Source organism: Tursiops truncatus, chromosome 10, assembly GCF_011762595.2.
Source record: "Tursiops truncatus isolate mTurTru1 chromosome 10, mTurTru1.mat.Y, whole genome shotgun sequence".
Classification (NCBI taxonomy): Eukaryota; Metazoa; Chordata; class Mammalia; order Artiodactyla; family Delphinidae; genus Tursiops; species Tursiops truncatus.
This window is the reverse complement of record NC_047043.1, coordinates 22953330-22978069: the sequence shown is the minus strand read 5'-3', so window position 1 is coordinate 22978069 and position 24740 is coordinate 22953330. Positions and strand designations below refer to the sequence as shown.

Here is a 24740-nt window from a genome sequence, read left to right as displayed (position 1 = left end):
GGTCCCAGCACGTAAATCCTAGTCCCCCAGGGGTCCTCATTCTCCTGCCTTTTTTTTTTTTTTTTTTTGGCTGCCCAGCTTGCCGGATCCCAGTTGCCCGACCAGGGATTGAACCCATGCTCCCTGCAGTAGAAGTGCAGACTCCCAATCACTGGGCCGCCAGGAAATTCCCATCTCCTGCTTTTCTTGAGGCAGGTACACATCTGACTCCACACTCAAGATGATCTTGACTTCTTACCGGCTGTCTCAAAATGCAAGCATGCTGCCCAGACTTGACCATGTGGAGGGCATTGGTATGATTGCCTCCTGTTGTCCACAATACCTGTCCTACCAACCCCGCTCCCCCTCCCCCGCACACCATCACCACCATATGAAACTAGAGACTGACTCCTTCGGAGGGAGGGGAAGACAACAGTTCCATATGGAGTATCCCTGAAAATGAGAAAGCATAGTAAAACAAAATTCCTTTAGTTTCCTTGACAATTTTCCTGAGACTATTGGCCTGGAGGAGAGGTAGCTGGGGGCTCCAAAGGGCCCCAATATTTCATGACTGGCCCCTAGCCTGCACTGGTGGGCAGGTGACACCCATGGGTCAAGTGAATAGGCCCCAAACAAGTCAAGGGATTAAATGTCTGGATCTCCAAAAGGCTGGAGGAGCAGACAGCTAACTGCTTCTTTTAATTTTTTTTAATTTTTATTTTATATTGGAGTATAGTTGATTAACAATGTTGTATTAGTTTCAGGTGTAAAGCAAAGTGATTCATCCATACATATACATGTATCTATTCTTTTTCAAATTCTTTTCCCATTTAGGTTATCAGAGAATATTGAGCAGAGTTTCCTGTGCTACACAGTAGGTCCTTGTTGGTTATCTATTTTAAATATAGCAGTGTGTACATATCAGTCCCGAACTCCCAAGCTAACTGCTTCTTAACCTGGTTCTCGAATCTCAGGGCCTGGGATCACAGGGCTGTGATTTCCAGATTCTTTTCTCAAAGAATTCTCTTCCCAGACTCAAGGCAGAGCGGGGCAGTAAAAAGAATGCTTTGGGGTTCACTAGACCTAGGGGTGGCAGAGGCTGCTAACTTTCCCCTAATAGTCATTCCCCTCCTTTTGGATAGTCATGTAAATATTAGCCGAGCACATGGCTATGTTACATTTCCCAGCCTCCCTTGCAGCTAGGAATGGCCTTGTGATCAGGTTCTGTCCAACGGGTTGCAAGTAGAAAGGAAGTATGTATACAACTTCCTGGTAATATCTTTGACAGGAAAGTCACTTCCTTTCCTTTCCCTTCTCCCAGAGGGAAGAAAACAAAGTCTTTACAAAGGCCTACAAGGTCCTAGACCAGCACTTTACAATAGAACTTCTCATCATGATGGAAATGTTTTATTTTATAACCTGCACTGACCAATATGGTAGCCACTAGCCACACGTGGCTATCAAATACTTGAAACGTGGCTAGTGTGACTGAAAAACTGAATGTTTAGTTTTATTTAATTGAGATAGTCAAGTGGCTACCATTTTGGACAGCACAGGTCTAGATGATTGCCTTGAGCCTTCCCTGATCCCTACCACATCCCTTACCTTCCTGAGTTCACCTCTCACTCTCCCCACCGCCCCCTACCACCTCCTTGCTACTCTTTGAGCTCTCCAGGTGTACTCCCATCTTACTGTTTTGCTCTAGCTCTTCCCTCTACCTGGAACACTCTTCTCCCAGACATCCACTTGGATGTCTTTACTTAAACCCCAAGTCTTTACTCCTGCAAGTCTCTACTTAAACCTCACCTTTATAATGAGTTCTGCCCTGACCCATTTCATATTACAACCTGCCTCCCCGCAACACACATATGCACCGGAGCCCCCTACCTTATTTCACCCTTTTCCCCCCTTGCATTTATGACGTTCAGACACACTAGTTTATTTATTTACATGTGTTATTTCTGACTCTCCCTGCTAGAATGAAAGAACTACAGTGGCAGAGATGTTTGTTTCATTCATTGATGAATCCAACGGTCCAGAATACGGCCCAGCATATAATAGGTGCTCAAGAAATACTTGTTGAACTGGGGGAAGGGAAAAAGGAAGGTGCTCACTCCCTCCTTTTCCTTTCCCTCTGGGTGGGATGTGGATATAGTGGTGGGAGAAGATCTTAGACCCAGAGTTGGGAAGTGTATCAAAATGTCAGGAAAGTAAGATCAAAAGGGGTATGGGACCCTCTATCTCAGTCCTGCACTGCTTCTGCCCAGCAAAAGAAACACCCATCTCATCTGAGCCATTTTCTTTGTTGTTTTTTCTAAAATAACTTTTTTAATTTTTGAGTTGAAGTATAGTTGATTTACAATATTAGTTTCAGGTGTACAACACAGTGATTCAGTATTTTTATAGATTGGCCACCATTATCTTTAAAGCTTGGTTACAGCAGTTAGAAAACTTGCACCTAACTTACTGGGTTGAATCCCAGTTGACACTTCGGACTAGTTACTTTTATTCCCTGAGCGCGTTTCTTCAACTCTAAAATGGAGCAAATATCCACCTCGTGAGGTTCTTGGGAGGATTCAGTGGCACCACAGAGGACCCAGCCCAGTACAGGCCCGCACATACAGCAGTTTCTCAGAGCTGCTGGACAGAATGTCACTTGGGTGTGGAAGGGCCAGGCCCCTGAATTCCACCAATGAGACAAGGTGCTGGAGGTGGAGGTGGCTAGGTGGGCATCTGCGCATGTGTATATCCCTGCCTGGGGCTGGGCGGTGTGTCCCTGGCACTCTGGTTTCAGGTACACAGAAGCAGGGGGGAACTCAATCCCCAGCACAACCTACAGCTCCCCTGAGGCCTGCAGGAAGTCCCAGATCCTCTCAGAACCCTTGGCGATAAGGCCAAGAAGCAGGGAAGCTTCCTTCTGGTGAGAAGCAGAAGAGGAACGGCCTGCAGAAGTCGGGCCATTGTCAGTAAGTGCAGGAAGTAGGTGGAAGCCAGGTCACTGTTCCCAGGCCCTACCGAGAGCTCCTCCTTCCTCCAATGAGGGAGACCCGCCCAGCACCCACACTCCCACTGTGGCCCAGAACCCAGCGCTAAGAGGCCACCCGCCTCTCTCCCAGACCAAAGTGTCAGGGAACAACCAAGAGGCAGAAAGTCACCGCTGGGGGAAAGAGGGACAAAAGGACCACAAGCAGACATGTTTGGGTTTTTTAGTTTATCTGAATTTCCTCATTCCTAAACTTCCAGGTGGGACTGCATAGGACGGAGGCTGGGGCAAAAACGTGAGCGTCTCGAGGACACCCAGTCACTCTGACCAAACCAGTCTGTTTTCTCATTGACGAAGGAGGGAACTGGACCACATGGTCTCTGAGGCTCCACGGCACCAGGACAGCTGCCGAATCTGTCCTCAAAGGCGGGTCTGGGAGGGAGGAAAGCTACCAGGGATGGTTAGAGCTCAAAGCTCCCCAGGGCTGGGAGACACATCCATCAAGTGCCGGAGGTGAGAGGCCGCCTTGTCCAGTTTTGACAGTTCCAACTGGAGGGAAGAAAGCTGGGCAAGGAGAGAAGCAGGTGAGGACAGAGGTAATAGCCTCCCCCCACCACCCCTGTCCCCAGCCCACATTCCCTTAGGGAGTCAGGCATCCTGGGTGGCCTGCCCCAGACTCACCCTCTGCTGCCTCTGAGTCTCTGCCTCTCCCTCTGATGGGGTCCGGGCTATGAGGCCATCAAGCTGCTTCTGCAACTTGTGTCTTCGGGCAGCTAGCCGAGGTAGGTGGGTCTGGGGGTCCACCAGGCCCTGCAGAAGAACAGAGAGAAGGCTCAGACATCTACAGTCCACCCAGCATGCCCTTCCCCCCATTCTAAGATCTCTCCTCACTTCCCCCCCCCCCCCCGCCCACCTCACTTTTATAGAACCCGCCCCTTGCCCTCCTCCCAACATCCTTTTCAACCCCACCCCTCCCTCCTCCAGCCTCCTCTGGTCACCTGCAGCTCCATGTAGACCTGAACGGTGTCACTGAGAGCGGCCTGGGCCCAGCCCGAGGGAGCTGCTGCAGCTGGGGGTAGAAGGCCCACGGCCCCACAGTGGCCCAGGGTGCCCAAGGGCTCCAGGAAGGCCTCAAAGAGGCCCTGCTCTCCTGGCTCTGAGCTCTGCAGCAGCACTGGGGAGGAAAGGAAACTGTCAGGGTCAAGAGAGCAGCTCCTCATCCTGCACCTCCCAACTCTGGGCTCTGTCCTCCAGGCTCCCCCTCTTCCCCACCAGCCCCTCCTGTCTGCAGAGACTCAGGAGCCCAGGGCCCGCCTCACCTCGGGGCCGGGCCTTGGTGAGCTGGTACGTGGCACGGAGAGCCCTCAGCGCCTGCACAGCCTCCTGGACCCGGGAGAAGTGCCGCTCCAGCTCGGGCTGGTGCCAGTGCTCCTGGAGATGGGCACCCAGAGTGGGTAAGCAGGCACCTGGGGGACTCGGTCTCAACTCTCCTGGCTCTAACCTCCACCCGCCCACCCCTATCTCCTTAGAGCAACGATCTGCTCTCTCCACCACACACATAATTCACCACCTCAAGGAACGGAACATGGCAAAAACCTGGGTGTCATCTAAGAAGGTCTTAGATGATCGCTGGTTAATGTCTGTTTAGTCGCTCTGACTGGAGATGACAAACAACCAAAAATCAGAATTTAAAAGGTATTATTCAAAACTCACAAAACCAAGTAAGTAAAAAAGAAATTGAGTTAAACTTTAGAATTACTTTTTGGGTGAGTTTGTAGCATTTTATCTTTCTCAAGTTATTAAAGCTTAACACTGCACTAAGATTTTTGGGATATCGTATCACTAACAACTAATCTCATCACAACCATGACATGTACTATTACGAACCGATACATGGTCACACGGCTAGTGTCAGTCTGGTGACAACATCCTACTCTAACCACTTGCTAATACTGCCCCCAACACCCTGGAGTTATCCCAGCCCTACAGGAACAATCCATCCTCCCAAAGACTCCACGGCAAAATACAGACCACCACTGTCAACGACCCCACAGCAGCAAGCCCTTCTAGAAGACTGCTCCCCAAGCCTTGACCAGAAGTCCCACTCCAAGACTCCATGGACGTGACTCACCAAGCTGAGGGCACTGGGGTAGGGGGCAACACAGATGCTGGGGGCAGGGGCGCCACCAGGCCTGGGGGGCAGCCTCTGCCAGAGCTCTTCAGCCAGGAAGGGCATCAGCGGGGCGAGGAGGCGGAGACCGATGTCAGCGCAGGAGAACAGGACCTGAAGAGGCCCTGGGGGGCGGGGCAAGTGCAACAGCACTGGCTTCACAGCCTCCTAGGGAGGAGGCCAAGGGGTCAGGGGCCGTCCACGGCCATGTCCTTCCTCCACACGCTCGCCGCCCTATCAGTGGGGATGCTGTGGGTAAACACGGGCAGGAGCACCCAGCATCTCTGAGACCATCAACTGTCCCTGGACACAGTGTGGAGCGTGTGACAACGGGAAATCTAGGACAGCGACTCTCAGGGATGGGTGGGGAATAAAATTGTTAGGGAGGTTTGTGTCGTTTAGGATGAAAAGCACTGAGTTTTTTTTTCATCAAAAAGAGACAAATTTTTTAAAAAGTTGAGAAACAGAAATCTAGGGCAGTGGTCCTGGGCCATCAGTATCAGCATCACCTGGGACAAGAAATGAACATTCTTGCCAGCCACCCCCCAACCTGCTGGCTGAGCTGCTCTGGGGGTGGGACTGACACTCCGCGGTTAACAAGCCCTCCCTCTGAGAGAAGCCCTTGGTCTAAAGACCCCTACTCTTCCTCCCTGTCTGCTCCCAGCTCCCAGCCTGCCTGGGGTCCAAACTCAGCAATCACAGGGACTAAAAAAAATCTCCATCTGCCTCCCAATCCTGCTTTGTCAGACTTGGTTTTCTAGAAATCTCCCCCCCTCCTCCTCTCTCTTCTGGTGACAGGCAGGGAACAGCACCTGGGCCAGTCCCAGGGAAGAGGGGAATTAGGATTTCCCCATCTCATCTGTCTTCCTGTCTGGGGGGAAGAATTAGGAACCCAGTTCAGAGCTCTCCGCCAGGGCACAGGAAGCAGGTCTGCAGGGGGAGTGCCCTCGCCTCACTCACCAAGTAGACGTCACAGAGGTTGTGAAGCCAGAAGTGGTGCAGGGCGTGGGTGACGAGCGCGAGCTCGCGGGTGAGGAAGCCCCGCTCGCAGTCCCGGGCAGTGCGGGCCAGGCAGCTGAGGATCCAGGCGTCCATGGGGGAGGCGGGGGACAGCTGCGGGCAGAAGGGGCTTCAGGGTGGGACAGCTTGACTGCCACTCCGCTGCCTATTCTCCTTCTAGACGCCTCCACCAAGCCTCAGATGTCGGACTACCCAGTTCCCAAGCACCCCTTCTTTCTCTCTTACCTCCTCTGCAGGCTGGGGTATGAATTTCTCCCCAAGAGCATTTAGGATAAAGCGCAGGGCATTCCAGATCTTATTGCAGAAATGTCTGAAGCTCAGGACCTCAGAGACAGACAGGTGCAAGTCGCCCCCTGGGAGGGAGAGACAGGAGGGAGCATGCACTGGTGGTGGCTGCACGGGGAGTCCTTGGCCCTGACCCACCCTGCCCCACTGCACAGGGGCTGCTGCCGGCTGCCCTCACCCGGGCTTACCCAGGGCCCCATGGGAGCACAGGGCGAATCTCAGGGCATCTGTCCCACACTCGGGGATCCCATGAGGAAAGTCCTTTCTCTGCAACCAGAAAGAGAAGAGGGGTGGCAGCTGCCTATGAGGCTGCAGGGCCAGAAGCTGGGTTGCAGAGGAAACCGGTGGCCACGAGCTAGAGGCTGGGATGGGTCAGACACTGGCGACTCACCTGTGCTGAGGCCGCGATCACCAGCTCTGCGGGGTCCAAGTTCCCATCCCTCAGCTTCTCCTGCAGCACCTGGGGTGGGTGAGTAATTCACTGGCCTCAGTGGAAGACCCTGCCCCTACAAGGGTCCCGCCTACTGACCCTCCCAGCTCCAGCCCACCCTGCCGGCCCCTCCCCTGCCTTCCTCTCTCCTGAAAACTCCATCCCTCTTCGGGCCCTTCATCCTGACCTGCAGCTCCACCCCATTGATGATGTCCCGTGGGTCCAGTACATTCCCCAGCGACTTGCTCATCTTCCGGCCCTGCCTGTCCCGAACCATGGAGTGCAGCAACACCTGGGGGCATGGAGGGGGTCAGCAGAGGGGGGCCTGGAGAACTTTCCCCTGGAGGATCCCCTGGCTGTCCTCCAGGCTTTAGGGGTTAGGCTGGGAAGTGAATCAGGACAAAGGAACTGGGAACACAGAAAATCCCACATTAGGGGTTAGAATGGACAACAAGGCTTGGGGAAGACTGGGGAGTCACAGAGAGGGGCAGGGCACCAAAGGGCCGGGCCGTTACCTTGCTGAAGGGGAGCTGCCCTGTGAGCTGGGTCCCCAACATGACCATGCGGCCCACCCAGAACAGCAAGAGGTCACCACCCGTTTCCAAAAGTGACAGGGGGTAGAAACGAGCCAGGTCTGGGGTCTAGGAGAAAAAGATAAGCAGTGAGAGGCCTAAGCCCAGGGCCTCCAGCTCTTCTCGAGACTCCCTGGAGGCCCTGGGGCCCACTTCCTCATCCCCACCTTCACTCTCTTCCTCTCAACCCACCTCACCTCTTGGGGCCAGCCCAGGGCAGAAAAGGGGAAAAGAGCCGAGGAGAACCAGGTATCCAGGACATCGGGGTCTGGGAAACAGAATGGGGAATGGGAACAATTGGAACCTCAGCTTCAGAGCCTCAGCCCACTGCTACCCACCTTTCCAGCCCAAGCCCCACCCACAGAGACCAGGGGTCGAGCCCTCTGCCCCATTCCCAGCTTTCCCGACCCTACCTTCTCTACCTCAGTACCTGTTCCCTCAGTACCCAGACGCCCTCCCCAGCTCCGGTACCCACCCCTCTCCAGGGTCAGCTCCGCCCCTGGTCTCCCTGTCAATTCTGCAGCTACTTCTCTGGCCTCAGCCTCTGTCCGCCCGACCACCCAACAGTCCTTCGCGTCGCCCTGCAGAAGTAAGGGGTAGGGAAGAGTGAGGAAGACCAGCACCTGATGGGTGTGAAACACCACTGAGTTTTCATGTTCTCAGGTGGTCTGAGAATGGCTGGCACCCTCTGGTGGTGAGATGAAGAATCGCCAGCCCAGGAGCTCTGATCACACAACAGATGTTTACATGACCAAGACCAGAAAGCACAGCAAAGGCAGAGAGCTGGGGCGGGCACTGGAAGTCCTTGGACTCCTGTGCTAAGGCTCTTTCAGCCACACCCAGCCCTCCCCTCCACTTCTTCCTACCAACCTGTGTGTGCTCCTCTACAACCAGGTAGGCTGGAATCTGATGACCCCACCACAGCTGCCGGGAGACACACCAGTCCCTGCCGGGAGGACACGAGTGATTTCCTAGCATAACCAGTGGGCCCCCTCCCCATCTCCTGAGAGCCCCCCTTCTCCTTACCCAGTGTGGGAAAACCAGTGCTGCCAGTTCTTCTGGTGGAAGGAGGGACTGAGCTCCAGGGCCCCTGACTCCACAGCCTGGAGGGAAAGGACCTTTAGACGGTGCTTCCCTACCTGCACCCCTCAACCCCCCAAGAATGGGACAGGTGGTCTCTGAAGTGGTTCTAAAACTCAGGAAGAACCTCCCAAGCCTCCTGAGAAGATTCTGGGCTTGAGTGAGGATGCAAGCCAGCCCTTTCTGGGCACCAGGGCTCCATCCCCACAGCTCTCCTCTCAACAGCACAGCTAGAGAGGTCTGGGGGGCAGAAGGGCCCCCAGCCTCCCTGTTTCTTCATTCCACTGCTCAGGGAGTCCCCCAGCCCAGGCCCCAGGCCCTCCTCACACTGCAGCCTCACCTTGGCAGCTCTGTCCCCCATTTCCCGGCAGCAGACAAACCACTGGCTCTTCGGTAGGTATTCTACCACATCCCCGGAACGGCTGAAAGGGACACAGGACTCGACTACGTGCCAGGCCCTCAAGCGCTGAGGGTACAGCAGCAAACAGCACTGACACAGAGCTCGTATTCTAGCCTAAGGGGTGCACAGCTCACCCTGTGGTCACTCTTAAGCTTCATCCATTCCCATCTGGGGGTGGTCCCTATGGAAAGGAGTGAAAATGAGGTTACCTGCAAATGGGCAGCACCATAGGGTGGTCCTGGAATCCCCGGAACAGGCCCCGTTCCCTCAGTGCTGACAGAATCTTTTCCCGGGCCACAAATCGGTGCAGACCCTGGGGAAAAGCAGCAACAGGAAAGCTTAAAGGCTGCTAGGAAAACAAGAAAGTGGGAGAGGGGAGATGGGGCAGAGGGTGCCCCCAAAGAACGGGGTATCACTGAGCTGGCACTACCTGCAGCCAGTCCCCGCAGAGGGAGGTCATGGTCCCATCCTCCGCAATGACACTCAGGGGGCTCAAGCCGTGTCGGGCCCCCAGCTCAGCATCGGCAGGGCTGTGAGCTGGAGTCACCTTCACTGCCCCTAGGGGAGCAGAACTGATGTAAGCACTGAACCCTGACCTTGGCTTTTCCAGATGTATCGTCACCGCCCACGCTGCCCTATCCCTCCCTCCTGTCCCCCAGGAGCCCTGACTTCCTCTCTCTCCCCTGCCCCCACTCACCTGTGCCCAGCTGTGGCTCAACAGCACAGTCTGTGATAAGGGGGAGAAGCTGCCCCGTCAAGGGATGACGAAGTTGTCGTCCATGTAGATGCTGAAGGGAAGGGAGAGGGAGCAAGGACAGGCACGTGTGTGGGATGGAAGGGTCTGGGGTGGGCATGAGAACCCTGGGAATATGAGCCCCAGAGCAGGGCTCCGTAAACTTTTTCTTAAGGGGCCTTAAGCTTTACAGGCCAAGAGGCAAATTCAGTCTCTGTACAACAACTCCACTCCACCACCATGGCCGAGTTAGATAATACATGATGTAGGTGCAGACAATACACAGGGAACGAGGGTGGCTCGTACAAAAACAGGCAGCAGGTGGATCTGGCCCACGGGCCATAGTTTGTCAGCCCCTGAGCTGAAGTGTAACATCAGGAAGAGAAGGGAGTAGACTCAGAGCCACTGGAGAACTGAGATAAGGGAAATTTTAGGAAAAGGAAGAGAAAGCGGAGAGGAGGAGCTGCCATTCTAAAAGGAAGGGAAGGGCTTCCCTGGTGGCGCAGTGGTTGAGAGTCCGCCTGCTGATGCAGGGGACACGGGTTCATGCCCCGGCCCAGGAAGATCCCACATGCCGCGGAGCAGCCGGGCCGGTGAGCCATGGCCGCTGAGCCTGTGCGTGCGGAGCCTGTGCTCCGCAATGGGAGAGGCCACAACAGTGAGAGGCCCGCGTACAGCAAAAAAAAATAAAAGGAAGGGAAGAAGATGGGGGTGGGAAGGCCACGTGGCAGAGCGCGCGCTGTGTATTACTGTGTATCGGGAGTCATCGGGATGGACGGCCACAGCCACGTCTCCAGGCAACGTCTCTGGCCTCGTGGTTCCTACCACAACCTCTGCATCTGAAGACAAAATTCAAGCACTTCAAGTTGGTCCTCGCCCTCACCCCACACTCGTGACAAAGCTAAAGCCAGGAGAACTGGCAAAGGGAGGGGACAGGGATGGTCAAAGTTGAGCAGGCCCCCAGGAGTAACTAGAAAAAACTAGGACCAGTGTCTACGGGAGCCTGAGGTTTCCCCCAAGCTAATGACCAGAGGCCTGAGGGGGTGTCGGGTGCTGCGGAATTCCTCAATAACTTGCTTGCGAGACAAGGACAGAATGTTAATAAATACAACTAGAATCCTTGCTGGGTGCACAGAGGACACTGGGAGCTCTCGGTGCCCTGATCATAAATACTGTGCATTCTTTGGGGCAAGCAGCAGCCCCTCCTATAAGAAACCTCCTCTGACTATTCCAGCTCATCTATCTTCCCCTTCTCCAAACTCTTGGGAACAGTTATTGTTCAAACCACACTTCAGAACTGATCTTTTGTCTCTTCTGGGGGTAGCAGCCTCCTGCAGAATTATGCTAAGCTCCCACAGGGCAGTGACCACGTGCACTTTTCTTACATGGCCCGGGATACCCAGGGTGAGTGCCCATGAGGACGCAACACTACCAAGGTTCCTTATGTCATGTGCGAGACAGGCTGGTGGGTTCCCTCCATCAGCCCAACATGGGCTTGAGAAAACGGGAAGCAGAGGCAAGTGCGTGACCCTTCCGAGGACTACCCTCACCAGGCTCTCCATCCACGGGGAAGGCCACGGAAAAGAGGAGGCCAAAAGACACAGGGGTGGGGGAGTCAGGCAACCGAAGCTCCGTGCAGCCAGGGAGGGGTCGGCTCTCCACCTGGAGGCGTGGAAAAAGCAGGGTCAGAGAGCAGCCTTTCTGCAAGGCTTGCACCCGGCTTCCCACCTCCATTCATCCACGGCCCCGCCTCCCTGCAACCCATCTAAAAGCCACTCGGAGGATTCAGGAGCCACCTCCCTTCCCTCACCTAATCCTTGTGCAGCCACAGTTACAGAAAATATTCACCAAGCACTTAAACCACGCACAGGTGTTATGCCGAGCACCTTCCAGGAGTTCTCACTGAATTCTCACAACACCCCCAGGACACAGGCATTTACATCACCCCTAATTTACAGACTGAGGAAACTGAGGCTGACAGAAGCTAACAGCCTGCCAGGAGCCACACAGCTGGGAGGTGGCCAGACTCAGATGTGAATCCAGGAAGTCTGGCTCCAAAGTCCAAGCTCTCCCCCTGCCTCAGAGCTCTCACAAACCCGCCTCTCCTTCTCTGCCTCACCTCAATATCCGAGATGGCAGAGCGTAACGCACACGACCAGTTGACAAGCTGCCGGCTCCGGTACAACAACCCAGCCTTGTAGAGCCGCACGAAAGCTTCTGTCACAGCCACTGAGGAGCCCTAGAATGATCTGAGTGTCCATATCCAACCGCCCCTTGTCAGCCCATCACCCCACTCAGGGACCCAGGCATCCCACCCTGCTACCCCAACACACACAGCAACCCGCCTCCCTGCACAGAGCTCTAAACACCTCCCCGACACCCACAGGGACCACGGCACGGAACACTCACGGCATCCATGGTAAAACACTCTCGGTCCCAGTCCAGGGAGGCCCCCAGCACTCGGAGCTGCTCACATATCTCTCCACCTTTCCTGGAGTGAGTGTGACATTGGTTTAGCCTCTAGAAGCTAATGGACACAGACAAACCCAGTATGGGGCCTTCCATGACACTGAAAGAAGCATAAAGTTCTACAGTAACAGGGGAAGGGGCAGCCGATTTGTGAGAAACCCAGAGAAGCTTTACAGAGAAGATGGCACATGTTAACAGACCTGGAAGCAAGAGGGTAATTTCAGGGGGATGGAAAGTGGGAATGGCTGAGGAGAGATGATGAAATCTAAGCAAGGGAAAATGGGATAAATAGAGGGAAAAACATACATATATACATACACATATATACGTACATATACACAAGTATCTACATTTTAACGTATACAATACACACACACACACATATACACAAAGCTTGGAGACCCCACCAAATGCTAAGGGGCTTCAGAGCTTAAGTCACCACAGGAAGTTAGGACTGAATGGAAAAAGCCTGGACTACATGTTAGGAGAGAGGGGCTGGGAAGCAAGGACCCAAACCTGCTGTCTCGGCCCCTCCAGTCCTGCCCACCATACTCACTCCTCCTTCCACTTCCACACCTCCCTAAGGAAGTCTTCCCGGCTCAGCTCGTGTCTCCTCACTCCTCGCTCCTTCCACAGCTGTTTCTCCACCACAGCCTACAGCAAGATGAGAGGGCAAACAGAGAATCAGGTCGCTTTGGGGGAAGAACTCTCTCACCCAAGAAAAGGAAAAGTGGCGAAAGACATACTTGAGTAGCAATCCCTGCATGATCTGATCCAGGGACCCACAGCACCTGATCCCCACGCATCCGGTGCCTGCAAAAGAAATACCGTCATGGGACTTCCCTGGTGGCACAGTGGTTAAGACTCTGCGCTCCCAATGCAGGGGGCCGGGGTTCGATCCCTGGTCAGGGAACTAGATCCCACATGCATGCCACAATTAAAAGTTCGCGTGCCGCAACTAAGGAGCTGGCAAGTGCAACTAAGGAGCCCGCGAGCCGCAACTAAGGAGCCCACCTGCCGCAACTAAGATCCGGAGCAACCAAATAAGTAAATAAAATATTTTTAAAAAGAAAAGAAAAGAAAAACCCTCACAGGAATCCCTGGTCTTACATGTTTGTTTATCCTCACTCCTTCCCACTTTCTCCTTCCCCTCCAAGAACTCAAGCAGCCCCATTCCCGTCTCACCAGCGCACGAGGGCGTCCTGTATGGCTACGGTCAGCGCATGCCCAATATGCAGGGAGCCCGTGACATTGGGAGGTGGGATACACATGGAAAAGGTCTCCCGTGTGGCCTGGGGCAGCCTGGCCTAGAGGAAGGGAAAGTCAAAGGGAAGACAGGGCTGCACGTTCCCTGGGGAAATAGCACACTCTGGTGTCTCCAAGGCAGAAAGAACTGCATGAAAAACAGTCGGGCAAATAACAGGGAAGGGGAAAACCTGTGGACACCTTGGAGGCACCAGAGGGAGAAGGCAAGCTCTCCCTGCTTTTGGCAGCCTCTGCAATGTGGCTGGTTGCGAGCTCCAGACTCATGCCCACCAACCTCATGGGCCATTCTGCCCTGAGGACCATTTAGCACCCCTCCCTACCAGGTACTAACCTGATATTCTGGTTTGAAGAAGCCCTCTCGCACCCACCAAGGGTACCAGGCAGCCTCAACATATTGGGGACTGTATGCAGGAGGCAGGGGCCGGGAGACATCTATGGAGGAAGAGGAGAGCTCCACTAACTCCCGAGTTTTGTTTCCAGGTTGCATTTCAGCAGACCAAATGGGCAACCAAAATGTGAGGGAAAAGGCCTTCAAGTGTCCTAGTTACCTTTCTTTTCACCATGTTCCGTGGGGATTTCATACAACACTATCTCCTTAGGGGTCCAGGCCTTACTGGATTCGGCAGGTGACTGCGGAGAGGAGGAACCAGAAGGCGGGATGCAATTCGAATATACCTCAGGTATCTGGATCCAGCCAGTCTCTCCTCCAGCTCCCTCCCAGGATTTCTCAGAGAACCAAGGACCAGCTGTCTGACCCCTAACCTTGCTCTTCTGAGCGATTCCAGCCTCCAGCGCCGCCTGCTTCTGTCGCAGGCGCTTCTGTTTGGCTTCACGGTTCCTCTGGGAGATGGCTGATCCATTGGGCTCTGACTGGGTGGAAATGGGATGGGACCTGGGGAGTCCCCTTGAGGGCCTCAACCCCCAGAGTGGTGGTCGAAAAGAGGCCAAAGGCAAATGAGGCATCTGGAGTACTTGGAAAGGGGCCAAGGTCTGTTCCAGAGAGAACACACTAGGAAGTTAGGGGGGTGAGGGAGGGTCACACCTCCCAAAATCACATCCTCCTCCTTAGTCTCTGCCTCCCTCCAAGCACTGGTCTGTTATTTTAAGTATCTATCCCATCCGTCACAACCCCTCCTCTGTGAAGACTAGATTGCATGGTGTCGACAGGGCTCTTCCAGGACAGGGTAGGACTCTCAGGCCCTCAACCTACTCATCTGCGACGTGGGAGTGACCGCGGACACAGAGGAGGAGAAAGGACTCAGGGATCCTGGCAGATGATGGACATTTGCGCTCCCGAGAGCCAGCAAGGAGTCCCGCCAGGGTTATTACTTGTCCGCCTGCCCCAGAGGCCGTCCGCACTGCCCCCAGCCAGCGCGTGCCAGGCCTTCCCGCCCGTCCCGCCGCGTGGGTCCTGACCCTGCAGCACCTCCCACTCCCCGAAGGCCGGCCCGCCACGCGCTCACCCGGTGAGCCCGCCGCTATCCCAGGGCGCCCCGCGGCTGCGGGCGATTAGGGCGGCGACAGCAGGCGCTCGAGCACCAGCTAACGGGACCCCGGAACTTGACTCGCGGTCACCGCGGCGCTGGGAGGCGGGTCCCCGCCCGGGCGCATGCGCGGTAACTGGCCTCGGCCCCACCTCCTTCCCCTCCAGGTCCAATGGCTGTCGACACGGAGAGGAGGGCGTTCTCCGCGGAGCTGAGTAGCCTCTCGGGGAGGCGCCGGGGGCTGCATGGTTCACTTTAACAACTTTATTAAACAAGAAGAGTCCCGACGTGTGAATAAAAAAACTCCTGAGTTCCGAGGCCGCGCCCGCTTCCACGCGGCCCGCCCTCCCGGGTCCGGTCCCCCACTCTCAGGAGTTGTGCTTCTGCCGCTTCCAGAAGCGCTTGACGTCGCCGTGCCCGGCCGGGGTCACCACCATGAGCCGCTTGGCCGAGTTCTCGAACACCAGGACGCCCAGCTCCCGAGCGTGGGCCAGCAGCAGCTCAAAGTCCACTTGCGACAGGAACTGGTTATACAGGACGCCTGGGGTCCGCAGGTCAGGAGCGACAGGGGAGAGAGAGGAGGTGAGAAACTGAGGCGCGGCGCCCCTGGGTGGCAGCCTCAGGGCAGCGGTCTGGGCTTGCCATCCACCACGTTTAAATACTAATCTTCTATGTTTGCCTTCTCCAGGGCTCATTCTAACACTAGTGTGATCCAGGCATATTCAGGAAAGCAATATAATACAATAAGAAAACCCATTAATGCTTACCAAAACCAGAGAAATTACTATGAATTATCCCTCCCAATTTCCCTCTTCTAGCTAAATCTAAATTGCACTGATTTGAGACAATTTATTTACTGCCACCGACTCACCCCAAAATAAAAAGTGCATGCGTTTACCAGCCCATGCAGTAAACAAAAATTAAAATGCATGAATAGCTTTTTCAGTTCATCAAGACTGAATTGTCCTTCCTCTGGCCAATGACCAAGAATCAACCGCCAAAAGCCACTCACCTTCGGTGAACCGGAGTCTGTCCCTTTCCAGCTCCCACAGCCGAATCTGGTCCGTGATGGTGGGGGGCAGCACAGGTGTCTGCAGGGGCAAGGGATGGCTGTAAGATTCAGGAATACTACTCCAGACAACCCTAGCCCTCCACTCATTCCCCAGATTTAGGTGCCCCTTTCTCTTTTCCATCACTTCATCGCCAGATGCCAAGAGCTGTCAGCCTCCAGCAGCTGTCTGTACCTCCAGTCTCCTGTTTGTACCTGTTTAAGCATCACTGGGTGGGCCCTTGTCCTTAGGAAATGGATGATCTAGGAAAACAGACAAGAACTGGGATCAAGGGCTTAAGAAAGCAGGAAAGCTAGCTAAGCTGTCACCTAATGTCACTGAATAGCAACTGTTTAAAAACTCATGGGCACATGCCTGTCAACAGTTCAACCCATCCCAGTTTAGCTGTTGTCCCCAGGTGCTGTTCCCACTGGTGATGTCTGCTACTCCTTCTTTGACACATCTGTCCTTTCTATAGTCTTGTTTTTCATTTTTTTATCTTTAAAATAACAACAACTATTATTTCTGAGCACTTACTGCATGGCAGGCTCTGAGCTAAATTATTTACCTTTATTTCACTGAATCCTTCCAACAGCCCTATGAGGTGAGAACTCTCATTATTTCCAGATGAGGAAACTGAGACTCAGAGAAGAGAAACAACTAGGCCATCTATGCATCTAGGAAGTGGTGTGTCCTTCTTCCGTGTCTTTTCCCCTCGCCGGTCCACCTATTCCCACACCTAGCGCCTTGATTTCTCGTGTGCCTGATGCTCAAACATAGACAACTCCCCACCACCTACTGTAACAGACCCCATGCTAGCCTTCCATGAGGTGACCACCCTGTACCCCACAGGCCAGGTGCAGCCTCTCTTCCCACCTGCACCTTCCCCAAGAGGCAATACCTGTTGGGCTGTGATGCCACTAGCAATGGCCTGCTGCACACTCTCCCGGGTCACCTGTGCCACCACCATGTTGGGGAAGCGATAGAGCATCTCAGAGAAAAGGGCAATGAGGGCGATCTGCAGCTCCGACTCTGACCCGAGGATAGGAAGAGAGTAATGATTAGGAGGCTCCTCTACACCCAGAGCTCAAGCCTCAGAGAACTCTGTAAACCACCAAGTTTACATGACCAGAAACTGGCAGTCCCTCCTCCTTTCCCCTTCCCCACTCCCCTCCCCAGCCTGCTCTCCCAGGGGCCCTCTGTCCAGCCTCACCCGTGTAGGCATACAGCCGGTAATTGGTTTCCACGACAATGAACCCAGGATGATGTGCAGTGCCCCCAGCCCCAGAAACACCTGACGAGAGATTGATGGCCAGTCGCGTGGGGTAGTAACGCCGAGATTTCCTCTGGAAAGGAGAAAGGAAAGGCAATAGGCCCTCTCTCCGGCGTCACTGCCCTTCATCTTCCTCCTCAGACATTATAGATTCCTTCCAGTGCACAGAACCTCAACTCCCAATTTCTCTCCCGAGGGACCCAAACATTCAGTCCTGGCAACTGCTTCCTGCCTCCCGAGACCCCGCTCCTTTTTAAGGCCAAGGCACCATACCACCCTGCCTCTTCCCTAGAAGCCATGTATCTGGGTGCTCATACCTTCCTCTGGAAAACAAGCCCAAACTCACGCAGATGTTGCAGGAAGTTCAACAGAGAATCACTCATACCTTCCACAGAGTAATCCTAGGGAAGAGAGATGGCCAGCTGGGGTCCAAAACACATCTCATCCTCCCTTTCCCAACCCCATACACTCACTCCCTCTTTCCCCATCTTTGTTCATTCTTATCTTTCACTGTTTTGCCCCATAACCTCATTTCCCTTTCCCATCTCTCTACTCTTTTCCCATCTTGCCCACCCAAGCCCCCAGCTTACCTTGCCCAGAGTAGAGAAGCTGAGCTGGAAGAGAAAGGAGAGAATCTCCACTAGGTCCATGCCCCGACTCTAGGGAGGAATGGGCAGAGACAAAGGGGGAGGGATGGGAGGGAGGAAATGAGGAGAAAACATCAGGGAACAGAGTCTACAGGCAGCAGTCTCTCAGTGGGTCCTGGGAAGAGCAGAGCATGCCGGCAGGCAGCCCCTGACCTGCTCACCTGTGCTGTCTGCAGATACTGTAACATAAAGTACCAGAGCTGGGCCGGGGTGTCCAGCAAGAGGAACTGGAAGCCGGCAGAGGTAATGCAGGGCGGCTCTCCAGGTTCAGCACTAGAGACAGAGAGGGCCCATGGCAGAGGTGTGCAGAGAAAGGCCACCATCCCACCTGTGTGATCACATTTTTGGGGGTTTATCTCTGGCCGTGCTCTGCTCAGCTCTCCTTTTACAGCCAACCCTCTGCAATCCTGACCCGATGTGGACACTCAATTTAGCAGGCACCCAAGCAGACGGCAAAACAGAGCCGCTGTACCTCTGGCTTCCTCACCTCTTCATGAGCCCAGCCTGGCTAAGGAGCTGAGCCAAGTCCTGGCTGACGGCTGCGCTGGGGGATCCCACCATGAAGTGCAGGACCACCTGAGGAACGGAAGAGAACAGAGAGTCGGACGCCTCTAAAGGCCGTGGGAAGTAGGAGCACAAGCAGAGACACACACAGAGTCCCAAGTCCTCACCTCCCATCGCTCCTCGGCATACTTGTCAAGTGAGGGGACATCCCGGGCGTGCTTGTCTGGTCCCAGCTGACTTGTGTCATCAGACCAGGCCTTGCCCCTATGCCAGGACGGTCGAGAGTAAGGAACCCTGCCTGTGTTCGCCGCCAACCCTTCTGCCCTTTTTCCACCTTCGTCCCCAGGGGCCATGAGTGGGAGACATTTCCTACACCACGTAGCTATGTCTGGTCCAACTTATTCCTAAAGGAGCTTCCAAAGTGGAGCCCACAAGCTTCCAGAGAGGCCCCCTCAGGAGCTTCCCCTCCAGCAGTTTAATGAGCAGTTTAATCACTATTTCCCCTGCCCATCTTAGGAAAAGGTGTGACATACCCACCCAGAAGGGCGATGCGGAGGTTTTGGCGGAATATGGGGTTGAGGATGAGGCCCTGGAGCCCACCAGGGAGCAGCTGGGTGTGCCAGATACGGAGGCCGCTCAGCAGCCCCGTGCTTTCCTCCTGAGCTCTGGAACAGAAGCAGAGAGGTGAGGGGGATGTCTGGAGAACAGAAAGAAGGAGGCCCATAAAGGCTTCCATTTCTGCCTGTTCTGAACTGGTGATCTTTGGAACACTGTTTCACAGAGTAAGATCAGTGTCTTCTTAAGGCAAATTTCTTTACTGTAACACCTACCAGAGCCTTCTTACAGACCTCAGAACTCTCCAAGAGGCAAAATACAGTAAACGGAATTTCCCAAAACTTGCTTAATTACAAGTTTTGTGGTGTTCCCATCAATATTTCTTGGAAGTGTCCCAAGAACAGCAGTTTGGGAAACTTGGCTATTAAGAAATTTGTATCTGACTGAGAATGCCGGAGACACTCACTTGCTGAATTCCTTCTTCACCCACAGGGCTACAGCAGCTTGCGGCAAAGGCTGCTCCAGAAAGAGCATCCGCATCACCCAGTTCTTAGCCAAAGATGGGAGCTCCCTGTAAGGCAGGAGAGGGAAACTGTTAATATCAGAGCTGCCTGAGAACTGCATCCCTGCTCTCAATGGCCTCAAACACCTCACCTCACCCCCCACACTTTCACCAGTCTTGCTGCCCCCACTACCTCCATCTGGTTTGGCACACTTCAATCTCCAAGCCCACCAGGGCTAAGCTTCTACCCACGAGAACTTATTCCAGTCTGCAGGCCTTATTACATTTCCCCACCATGGTCCCTGCCATGAAGGGTGTCCTCACCTGAAGACAGCCAGACAGGTGGCAGGGTGCCCATACAATCGGTCCAATACCCCAGGGCTCAGGCTCCCTAGGAATTCCTGCAGGTTCCTGCATTGTAGGTGTACTCGACTCAGTCCACCCCTGGAAGGGGTGCTCTCCATCACCTGAAAGGTGCAAGTGTTAGCGTTCCCCCACAGTCCATGCCAGTATTGCCCCTCAACTTTCTCACTCCGGCTCCAGAGCCACTGGCCCCCACAAAAACGCATCTTTTCTATGGTTTCCTTTCTCATGTCACTCATCTCCTCTTGTTTCTCCCAAATCTGACCAACCTCCCCTCTTTCCTGCCTCCTCGCCCCACTGCTGGCCTCAACTCCAGTCTTCTCTAAATTTCTAGATGGCAGAATTGTTAACTGTCCCATATTTGCAAACTTTGTATTTCAATGACTGGTCTCATCTTTACCTAAGCAGTGACAAAGAGACTTGTTGGAGCCCAACCCTCTCTCCCTTCTACCTCTCCTGGTCTGAGCAGCCTATAAGCTCCAAATCTGTCCGTTCTTCCCATCTATTTCTTGGCCCCATTTCTCGTGCTGGGCACGGCAATAACTACCTTACCCCTCCATGTCTCCCAAATCCAATTCCACCTCTTTCCTCTTCCCGCCCCCAAGACTACTTCACCCCATTCAGCCTGACCCACACCGCTTGATCTCCTAACTTGTCCCCTACTTTCCTCCCAGTCCTCGCCTCTCATTCAACTCTCTCCCTCTTATACCTCCGCCACCGCTTCTCTCCCAGCCCCCTTACCACTCAGTGTCGATCCTCCCTCGTGCACTCCAAGTCTCGTCGCTTAAACGGAGCCAATGTCTCTCATTGGCTCCGGGGAATAGGGAAAAGGATGGCGGAAAATGAGAGGAAAAACTGGGAGAGGGACGAAGGATTTCACCGACAGGAGACCAGAGTGGAGGATGCAGAAAAGAAGGGAAGGAGTGGAGAAGCAGGGAGGACAAGAGTCGGCGCTGCGCCCGCCGGCCGCAGGGCATACTGGGAATTGGAGTCTTGTCTTTCCCCACCCGGGGGCAAGCTGAAGCGCGTCTGACTACAACTCCCAAAAGGCACCGCGGGGAAGCCTAGAGGGGAGAGGCTGGCTTTTACTTCAGAGAGTCGAGGGCACCAGAGGTTGGGCCGCTTTGTTCCGCGTAGCTCTCCGCCTTCTAGGCCAACGGCAAATCTAACCGACCTGAGCTGGAGTGGGGACGCTGGGTAGTAGAAATGCCCTGAGAGCTTCCTGGCGGAGGTGCAGAAAAGACATGGTGGTGAGGCGCTTGAGTTTGGAGACGCACGAAACTGGGTTCTTTGAGCTCAGTTGCTCCCCGTGAAATCGGAATAATGCGCTTTCCAGAGCATTTTCTCGAATTAGGAGTTAATTCGATCCAGTGCGCCTTCCTCGGCACGTAAGTACTCAATAAATCTTAATTGTCACGTCCTCCATGCTTCCACCCACCTCCCCATCTCCCGTTTAATTAGAAGATCCTAATAAATGCAGATTTAAAAAGAAACCAATTGTTTGGTCTGATTTGATTTATGAAACTACTGCGGGGTAAGGGAAGGGAACGTCTTCAGCAAAGCCAGAGCTACACGTTTCCCCACATTCCTATAAGGCAAGTTTTGTTATTCCCACTTTGCAGACTAGAAGACGAAAGCTCAATGAGATTAAGAAATTTGCCCACAGCCAGACATCTAGAAAGTGCCCGAACTGGGAGTTGAAGTTCATTTGCCAGTGACCAGGAATCAAAATGGTAAGAACTAAGACTTTGTTATAATTTGTAGCCCACCCATGCTTGTTTTGTTGGTCCGTTTCTTTAGCAATGTTTAAAATCCTCAAAGAATGAATGACACAAAACTGACAAAGCTTCCTTACGGCAAACGTTGGGTAAGGTTAGAAGACAAATTGCAATCTGGGAAGAAATATTTCATAAAATAGACAAAATACAAAGAGCTCTTATAAAGCAATAAGAAAAAGAAACAACACAGTAGAAATATTAAGAAATAACAGGCAATAAACAGAAGAAATACAAGTGCCTTGTAACCAAATGAAGAAACTCTCAACTTCATTCTTAATTAAGGAAAAGTAAATTAAAGAAATAATAAAAAGTCCAATTAGAAAAAAAAAAGGATTGACAACCTCATTGTTGGCTTGAGTATACATGAGCACTTAACCATACTCATATTTTTTTTTCATACTCATTTTTGTGGAGGGTTGACATAGGCACACCTTTCTAAGGGTAATTTGGCGGTATGTACCAGTGATTTTAATGTAATTACCCTTTGACCTAGCAACTCCCCCATTAGGAAAGTAGCATTCTGAAATTCTGCCACATGGGTACAAAGGTATACATGCAAAGATGTTTATTGAAGTGTGTTTGTTGTTGTAGCATGAAAACAATGGAAACAGTCCAAATGTCCATCATTGGGAGCTGGTTAGATAAAATGTGGGTAGAATGCAATGTAGAATACTGGGCAGCGCTTGCAGAGGAAGTCACTGTCTGCACACTGGCCTGAGCTATGTACCACCTATCATGACGGGGACAAGAGCAGATTACAAAATGGCATGCCTAATCCAGTGCCATCTCTGTAAAAGAGGCTTTTACGTGTGTGTTAAACTCAAATAGGCCGTATGCTTCATTTTGACTAGAGCAAGCAAGGGGGAGCTGGGCAGACTGGTTGCAGTTCCCTACAGTGTAGGGAAAACTAGGGCTACACTTCCGGAACAGGAGCTGCTAGTCACCTGTGGCTATTTAAATTTAAATTAACTGAAGTAAAGTTTTCAGTTTAGTTCCTTGGTCACATTAGCCCCATTTCAAATACTCAACAGCTACATGTGGCTAGTGGCTACCTATTGGACAGTGCAGATATAGACCATTTCCATGATCACAGAGTTCTCTTGGAGAGCCCTGCCCTAAGGGATGCAAGGTGTCTGATGTCAGGCTGAGCGCAGGCTGAGTTCCTGGAACTGGCCTTCAGAAAGAAAATCAGCCTGGGCTCCTAGGAGCTGAGATTGTGGAACGAGCTCCCTGACATAGGGCTATCCACCCTGTGCTTGAAAACGTCCTATGTTGGGTAATGGAGAGCTCATGCCCTCCTCCCCTCGGGTAGCATCCTGGAGAGAAAGAACAGAGCCAGGAGCTGACGGGCCTGTTTTCCACCAGCTTCTCCATTTCCCGGCTGTGCTGCCTTGGGCATGTTGCTAACCTAACAAGAGAGGTTTTCTTCTCTGTGAAATGGCAATAAGTTTAACTACTTCCTGTGTTGTATTAAATAAGATACAATATGTAATAAGTATGGTACCTGGCACAGAGAGGGTGCTCAGTAAATAGCATCATTTTATAAAAAACCAGTCAGGGCTTCCCTGGTGGCGCAATGGTTGAGAGTCCGCCTGCCGATGCAGGGGACACGGATTCGTGCCCCGGTCCGGGAAGATCCCACATGCCGCGGAGCGGCTAGGCCCGTGAGCCATGGCCGCTGAGCCTGCGCGTGCGGAGCCTGTGCTCCGCGGCGGGAGAGGCCACAACAGTGAGAGGCCCGCGTACCGCCAAAAAAAAAAACCAGCCAAACAAAAAACATGTAAATTCGCACCTGTAGTATGTCCTACAAATAAGAGAGTCGTGCTCAGAGAGCATCAAGGGCATTTGACCTGGTCGGGCAAGTCAGGGAAGATTGCTGAAGGACCAGCAGGAGTTAACAAGGCAAAAACAGCAGGGAATTATGTCCCAGGTGGAGGAACAGCAAGCTATAAATGCCATGTGGCAGGAAGGACTGAAAGAAGGCCAGTGGTGCACAAAGCGGGAGGAGGGGCAAACTTGACCAAGAACATTTTGTTCATTTTAAGGTCAATGGGAAGCCATTAAAGGGTTTAGAATAAAGGAGTGGGGTCAGATTTGTGTGTTTAAAGATCACACTGGCTGTAGGGCTGTAAACAAACCAGAGAGGAACAGAAACAGATCCTGGGAGACTACTGCAGTGGTCCAAGCAAGATGGAGGTGGCGTGTGCTCCGATGGGGATGGAGACAGAAATGATGAATTTAAGGGAAATATGGAATCAAAGGCAACAGAGCTTCTTGATAGACTGGACTTCGGAGGTGAGCGTAAGGGAGAAGGGGTGTCAACGATGATGCCCAGGTTTCTGGCTTGCGCAGCTGAGCTGCCATTCAGTGAGTCAGAGAACCATGGAGGAGTAGCAGGTTTGAACATGCTGAGACTGAAATTCAAATGAACCCTAGGTGGTTGTGCAGGTCTAGAGCTTAAGAGTTCTAAGCTCAGAAATTTGGGAGTTCTCGGCTCACTGCCATGGCTTCTTTTGCTCACCATTGTGGGTTCTGGCCTCTAAATTATTGTCAGTGCTTGTCTTAAATTGTGGGTCACAGTGGTCTGACCTGTGTAGGTTCCAGCAGGACTCAGACCTGTGACCTGGAACCCCAAGGGCCTATCAATACAACCGAAGATTAAATTATCTTTATTGCCATCCTCATTACCCAGTTGGCTCATTTTGTAAATGTCATCAACTGAGACCCCAGGGTCTTTATTTCACATGAACTGCCATCAGTATGGGTCTGCCTTTTCCCATACTTGCAACTGATTTTTTTTTTTTTTCATTACAACCAAATTTGAACTCTGTTAAATGTTTTCCTGGCAGCTGTGGCTCATCCTTCCAAGCCTCTGAGATAATTTAGGGTCTTGGCTTGGCTCTCAAACAATTCAAACCTATTGGTTATTTGAACACTTGATCAGTCTAATACAGGGATTCTCCTCCTGGGACTTCCAGACCCTGGGGTGCAGACAGCAGGAGAGGGTTTCCTAGAATTTGGGCAAGAAGAGAATTACATCTCTATTTTTATTAACTTCTAACTGAAATTTAGCGTTTCCTCCAAGTATGAGTATGAGCAAAACCCCCAGGATATTAGCAGTACCTGTGACTTGTCACTAACAGACACCACAGCTACTCTCACATCCCACTACAGCTGTAGAAATCTCAGAATATCATT

At 52.9% G+C, this 24740-nt stretch overlaps 3 protein-coding genes and 1 long non-coding RNA gene across 14 annotated transcripts in view; 2 read left to right on the top strand and 2 right to left on the bottom strand.

The window, feature by feature from the left end:
* SFTA2 (surfactant associated 2) overlaps positions 1 to 4779 on the top strand; it is a 76137-nt gene extending 71358 nt beyond the window's left edge. For both annotated transcript variants that reach the window (XM_073787846.1, XM_073787845.1), the window contains one exon: positions 79 to 4779. The gene's annotated coding sequence lies outside the window, so the exon portion shown is untranslated. The remainder of the gene's footprint in view (positions 1 to 78) is intronic.
* VARS2 (valyl-tRNA synthetase 2, mitochondrial) lies at positions 3176 to 14990 on the bottom strand. Of its 6 annotated transcripts, XM_033863957.2 has the most exons (30): positions 14851 to 14990; positions 14150 to 14377; positions 13936 to 14017; positions 13719 to 13819; positions 13307 to 13428; positions 12868 to 12934; positions 12678 to 12775; positions 12062 to 12143; positions 11772 to 11891; positions 11203 to 11314; positions 10403 to 10491; positions 9617 to 9707; positions 9350 to 9477; positions 9129 to 9232; positions 8860 to 8941; positions 8466 to 8542; positions 8310 to 8385; positions 7915 to 8020; positions 7637 to 7707; positions 7383 to 7508; positions 7055 to 7159; positions 6829 to 6897; positions 6626 to 6704; positions 6378 to 6505; positions 6093 to 6245; positions 5094 to 5300; positions 4282 to 4393; positions 3961 to 4136; positions 3644 to 3772; positions 3176 to 3526 (listed from the first exon to the last, which is right to left on the bottom strand). In XM_033863957.2, exons 2-30 carry the CDS (start codon positions 14348 to 14350, stop codon positions 3431 to 3433), a joined length of 3189 nt encoding a protein of 1062 aa, XP_033719848.1. In that variant the 5' UTR covers positions 14351 to 14377; positions 14851 to 14990; the 3' UTR covers positions 3176 to 3430. The 6 variants fall into 6 exon arrangements, with proteins under 6 accessions (XP_033719848.1, XP_033719849.1, XP_033719851.1 ...); XM_033863958.2 differs by lacking the exon at positions 7915 to 8020 and adding an exon at positions 8063 to 8163 and having other exon boundaries at positions 7632 to 7707; positions 14150 to 14923; XM_033863960.2 differs by lacking the exon at positions 5094 to 5300 and having other exon boundaries at positions 14150 to 14922.
* A 130-nt stretch (positions 14991 to 15120) lies between these two features.
* GTF2H4 (general transcription factor IIH subunit 4) lies at positions 15121 to 20643 on the bottom strand. Of its 2 annotated transcripts, none has more exons than XM_073787830.1 (14): positions 20506 to 20643; positions 19726 to 19868; positions 19366 to 19470; positions 18878 to 19009; positions 18512 to 18608; positions 18328 to 18416; positions 18002 to 18113; positions 17784 to 17852; positions 17511 to 17594; positions 17134 to 17266; positions 16822 to 16952; positions 16136 to 16183; positions 15884 to 15962; positions 15121 to 15412 (listed from the first exon to the last, which is right to left on the bottom strand). In XM_073787830.1, the coding sequence occupies exons 2-14, from the start codon at positions 19863 to 19865 to the stop codon at positions 15240 to 15242; spliced, it is 1392 nt and encodes a 463-aa protein (XP_073643931.1). In that variant the 5' UTR covers positions 19866 to 19868; positions 20506 to 20643; the 3' UTR covers positions 15121 to 15239. The 2 variants fall into 2 exon arrangements, with proteins under 2 accessions (XP_073643931.1, XP_073643932.1); XM_073787831.1 differs by having other exon boundaries at positions 17784 to 17807.
* LOC117313804 (uncharacterized) overlaps positions 15341 to 24740 on the top strand; it is a 93538-nt gene continuing 84138 nt past the window's right edge. For 3 of the 4 annotated variants that reach the window (XR_004528388.2, XR_012323971.1, XR_012323970.1), the window contains exons 1-2: positions 21013 to 21152; positions 21387 to 21497. This is a non-coding gene — a long non-coding RNA (uncharacterized lncRNA). Of the gene's footprint in view, positions 15454 to 15559; positions 21153 to 21386; positions 21498 to 24740 lie in introns of those variants that run through there. The other variant, XR_012323969.1, reaches the window with a different exon arrangement.

What these genes read in the sequence shown, in the direction of transcription:
- GTF2H4 (XM_073787830.1), bottom strand. Translation starts at nt 19,865, where the DNA reads ATGGAGAGCACCCCTTCCAGGGGTGGACTGAGTCGAGTACACCTACAA. An exon ending in AGTATCTGCAGACAGCACAG is followed by an intron (nt 17,853 to 18,001) that starts GTGAGCAGGTCA and finishes ATTCCTCCCTAG; the next exon opens with AGTCGGGGCATGGACCTAGT. An exon ending in CCGGCTGTATGCCTACACGG is followed by an intron (nt 16,953 to 17,133) that starts GTGAGGCTGGAC and finishes TCCTCGGGTCAG; the next exon opens with AGTCGGAGCTGCAGATCGCC.
- VARS2 (XM_033863957.2), bottom strand. Translation starts at nt 14,350, where the DNA reads ATGCCTCATTTGCCTTTGGCCTCTTTTCGACCACCACTCTGGGGGTTG. An exon ending in AGTGTTTTACCATGGATGCC is followed by an intron (nt 11,892 to 12,061) that starts GTGAGTGTTCCG and finishes AGATCATTCTAG; the next exon opens with GGCTCCTCAGTGGCTGTGAC. An exon ending in CCCCGTGGATGGAGAGCCTG is followed by an intron (nt 10,492 to 11,202) that starts GTGAGGGTAGTC and finishes TTTTGTCTTCAG; the next exon opens with ATGCAGAGGTTGTGGTAGGA.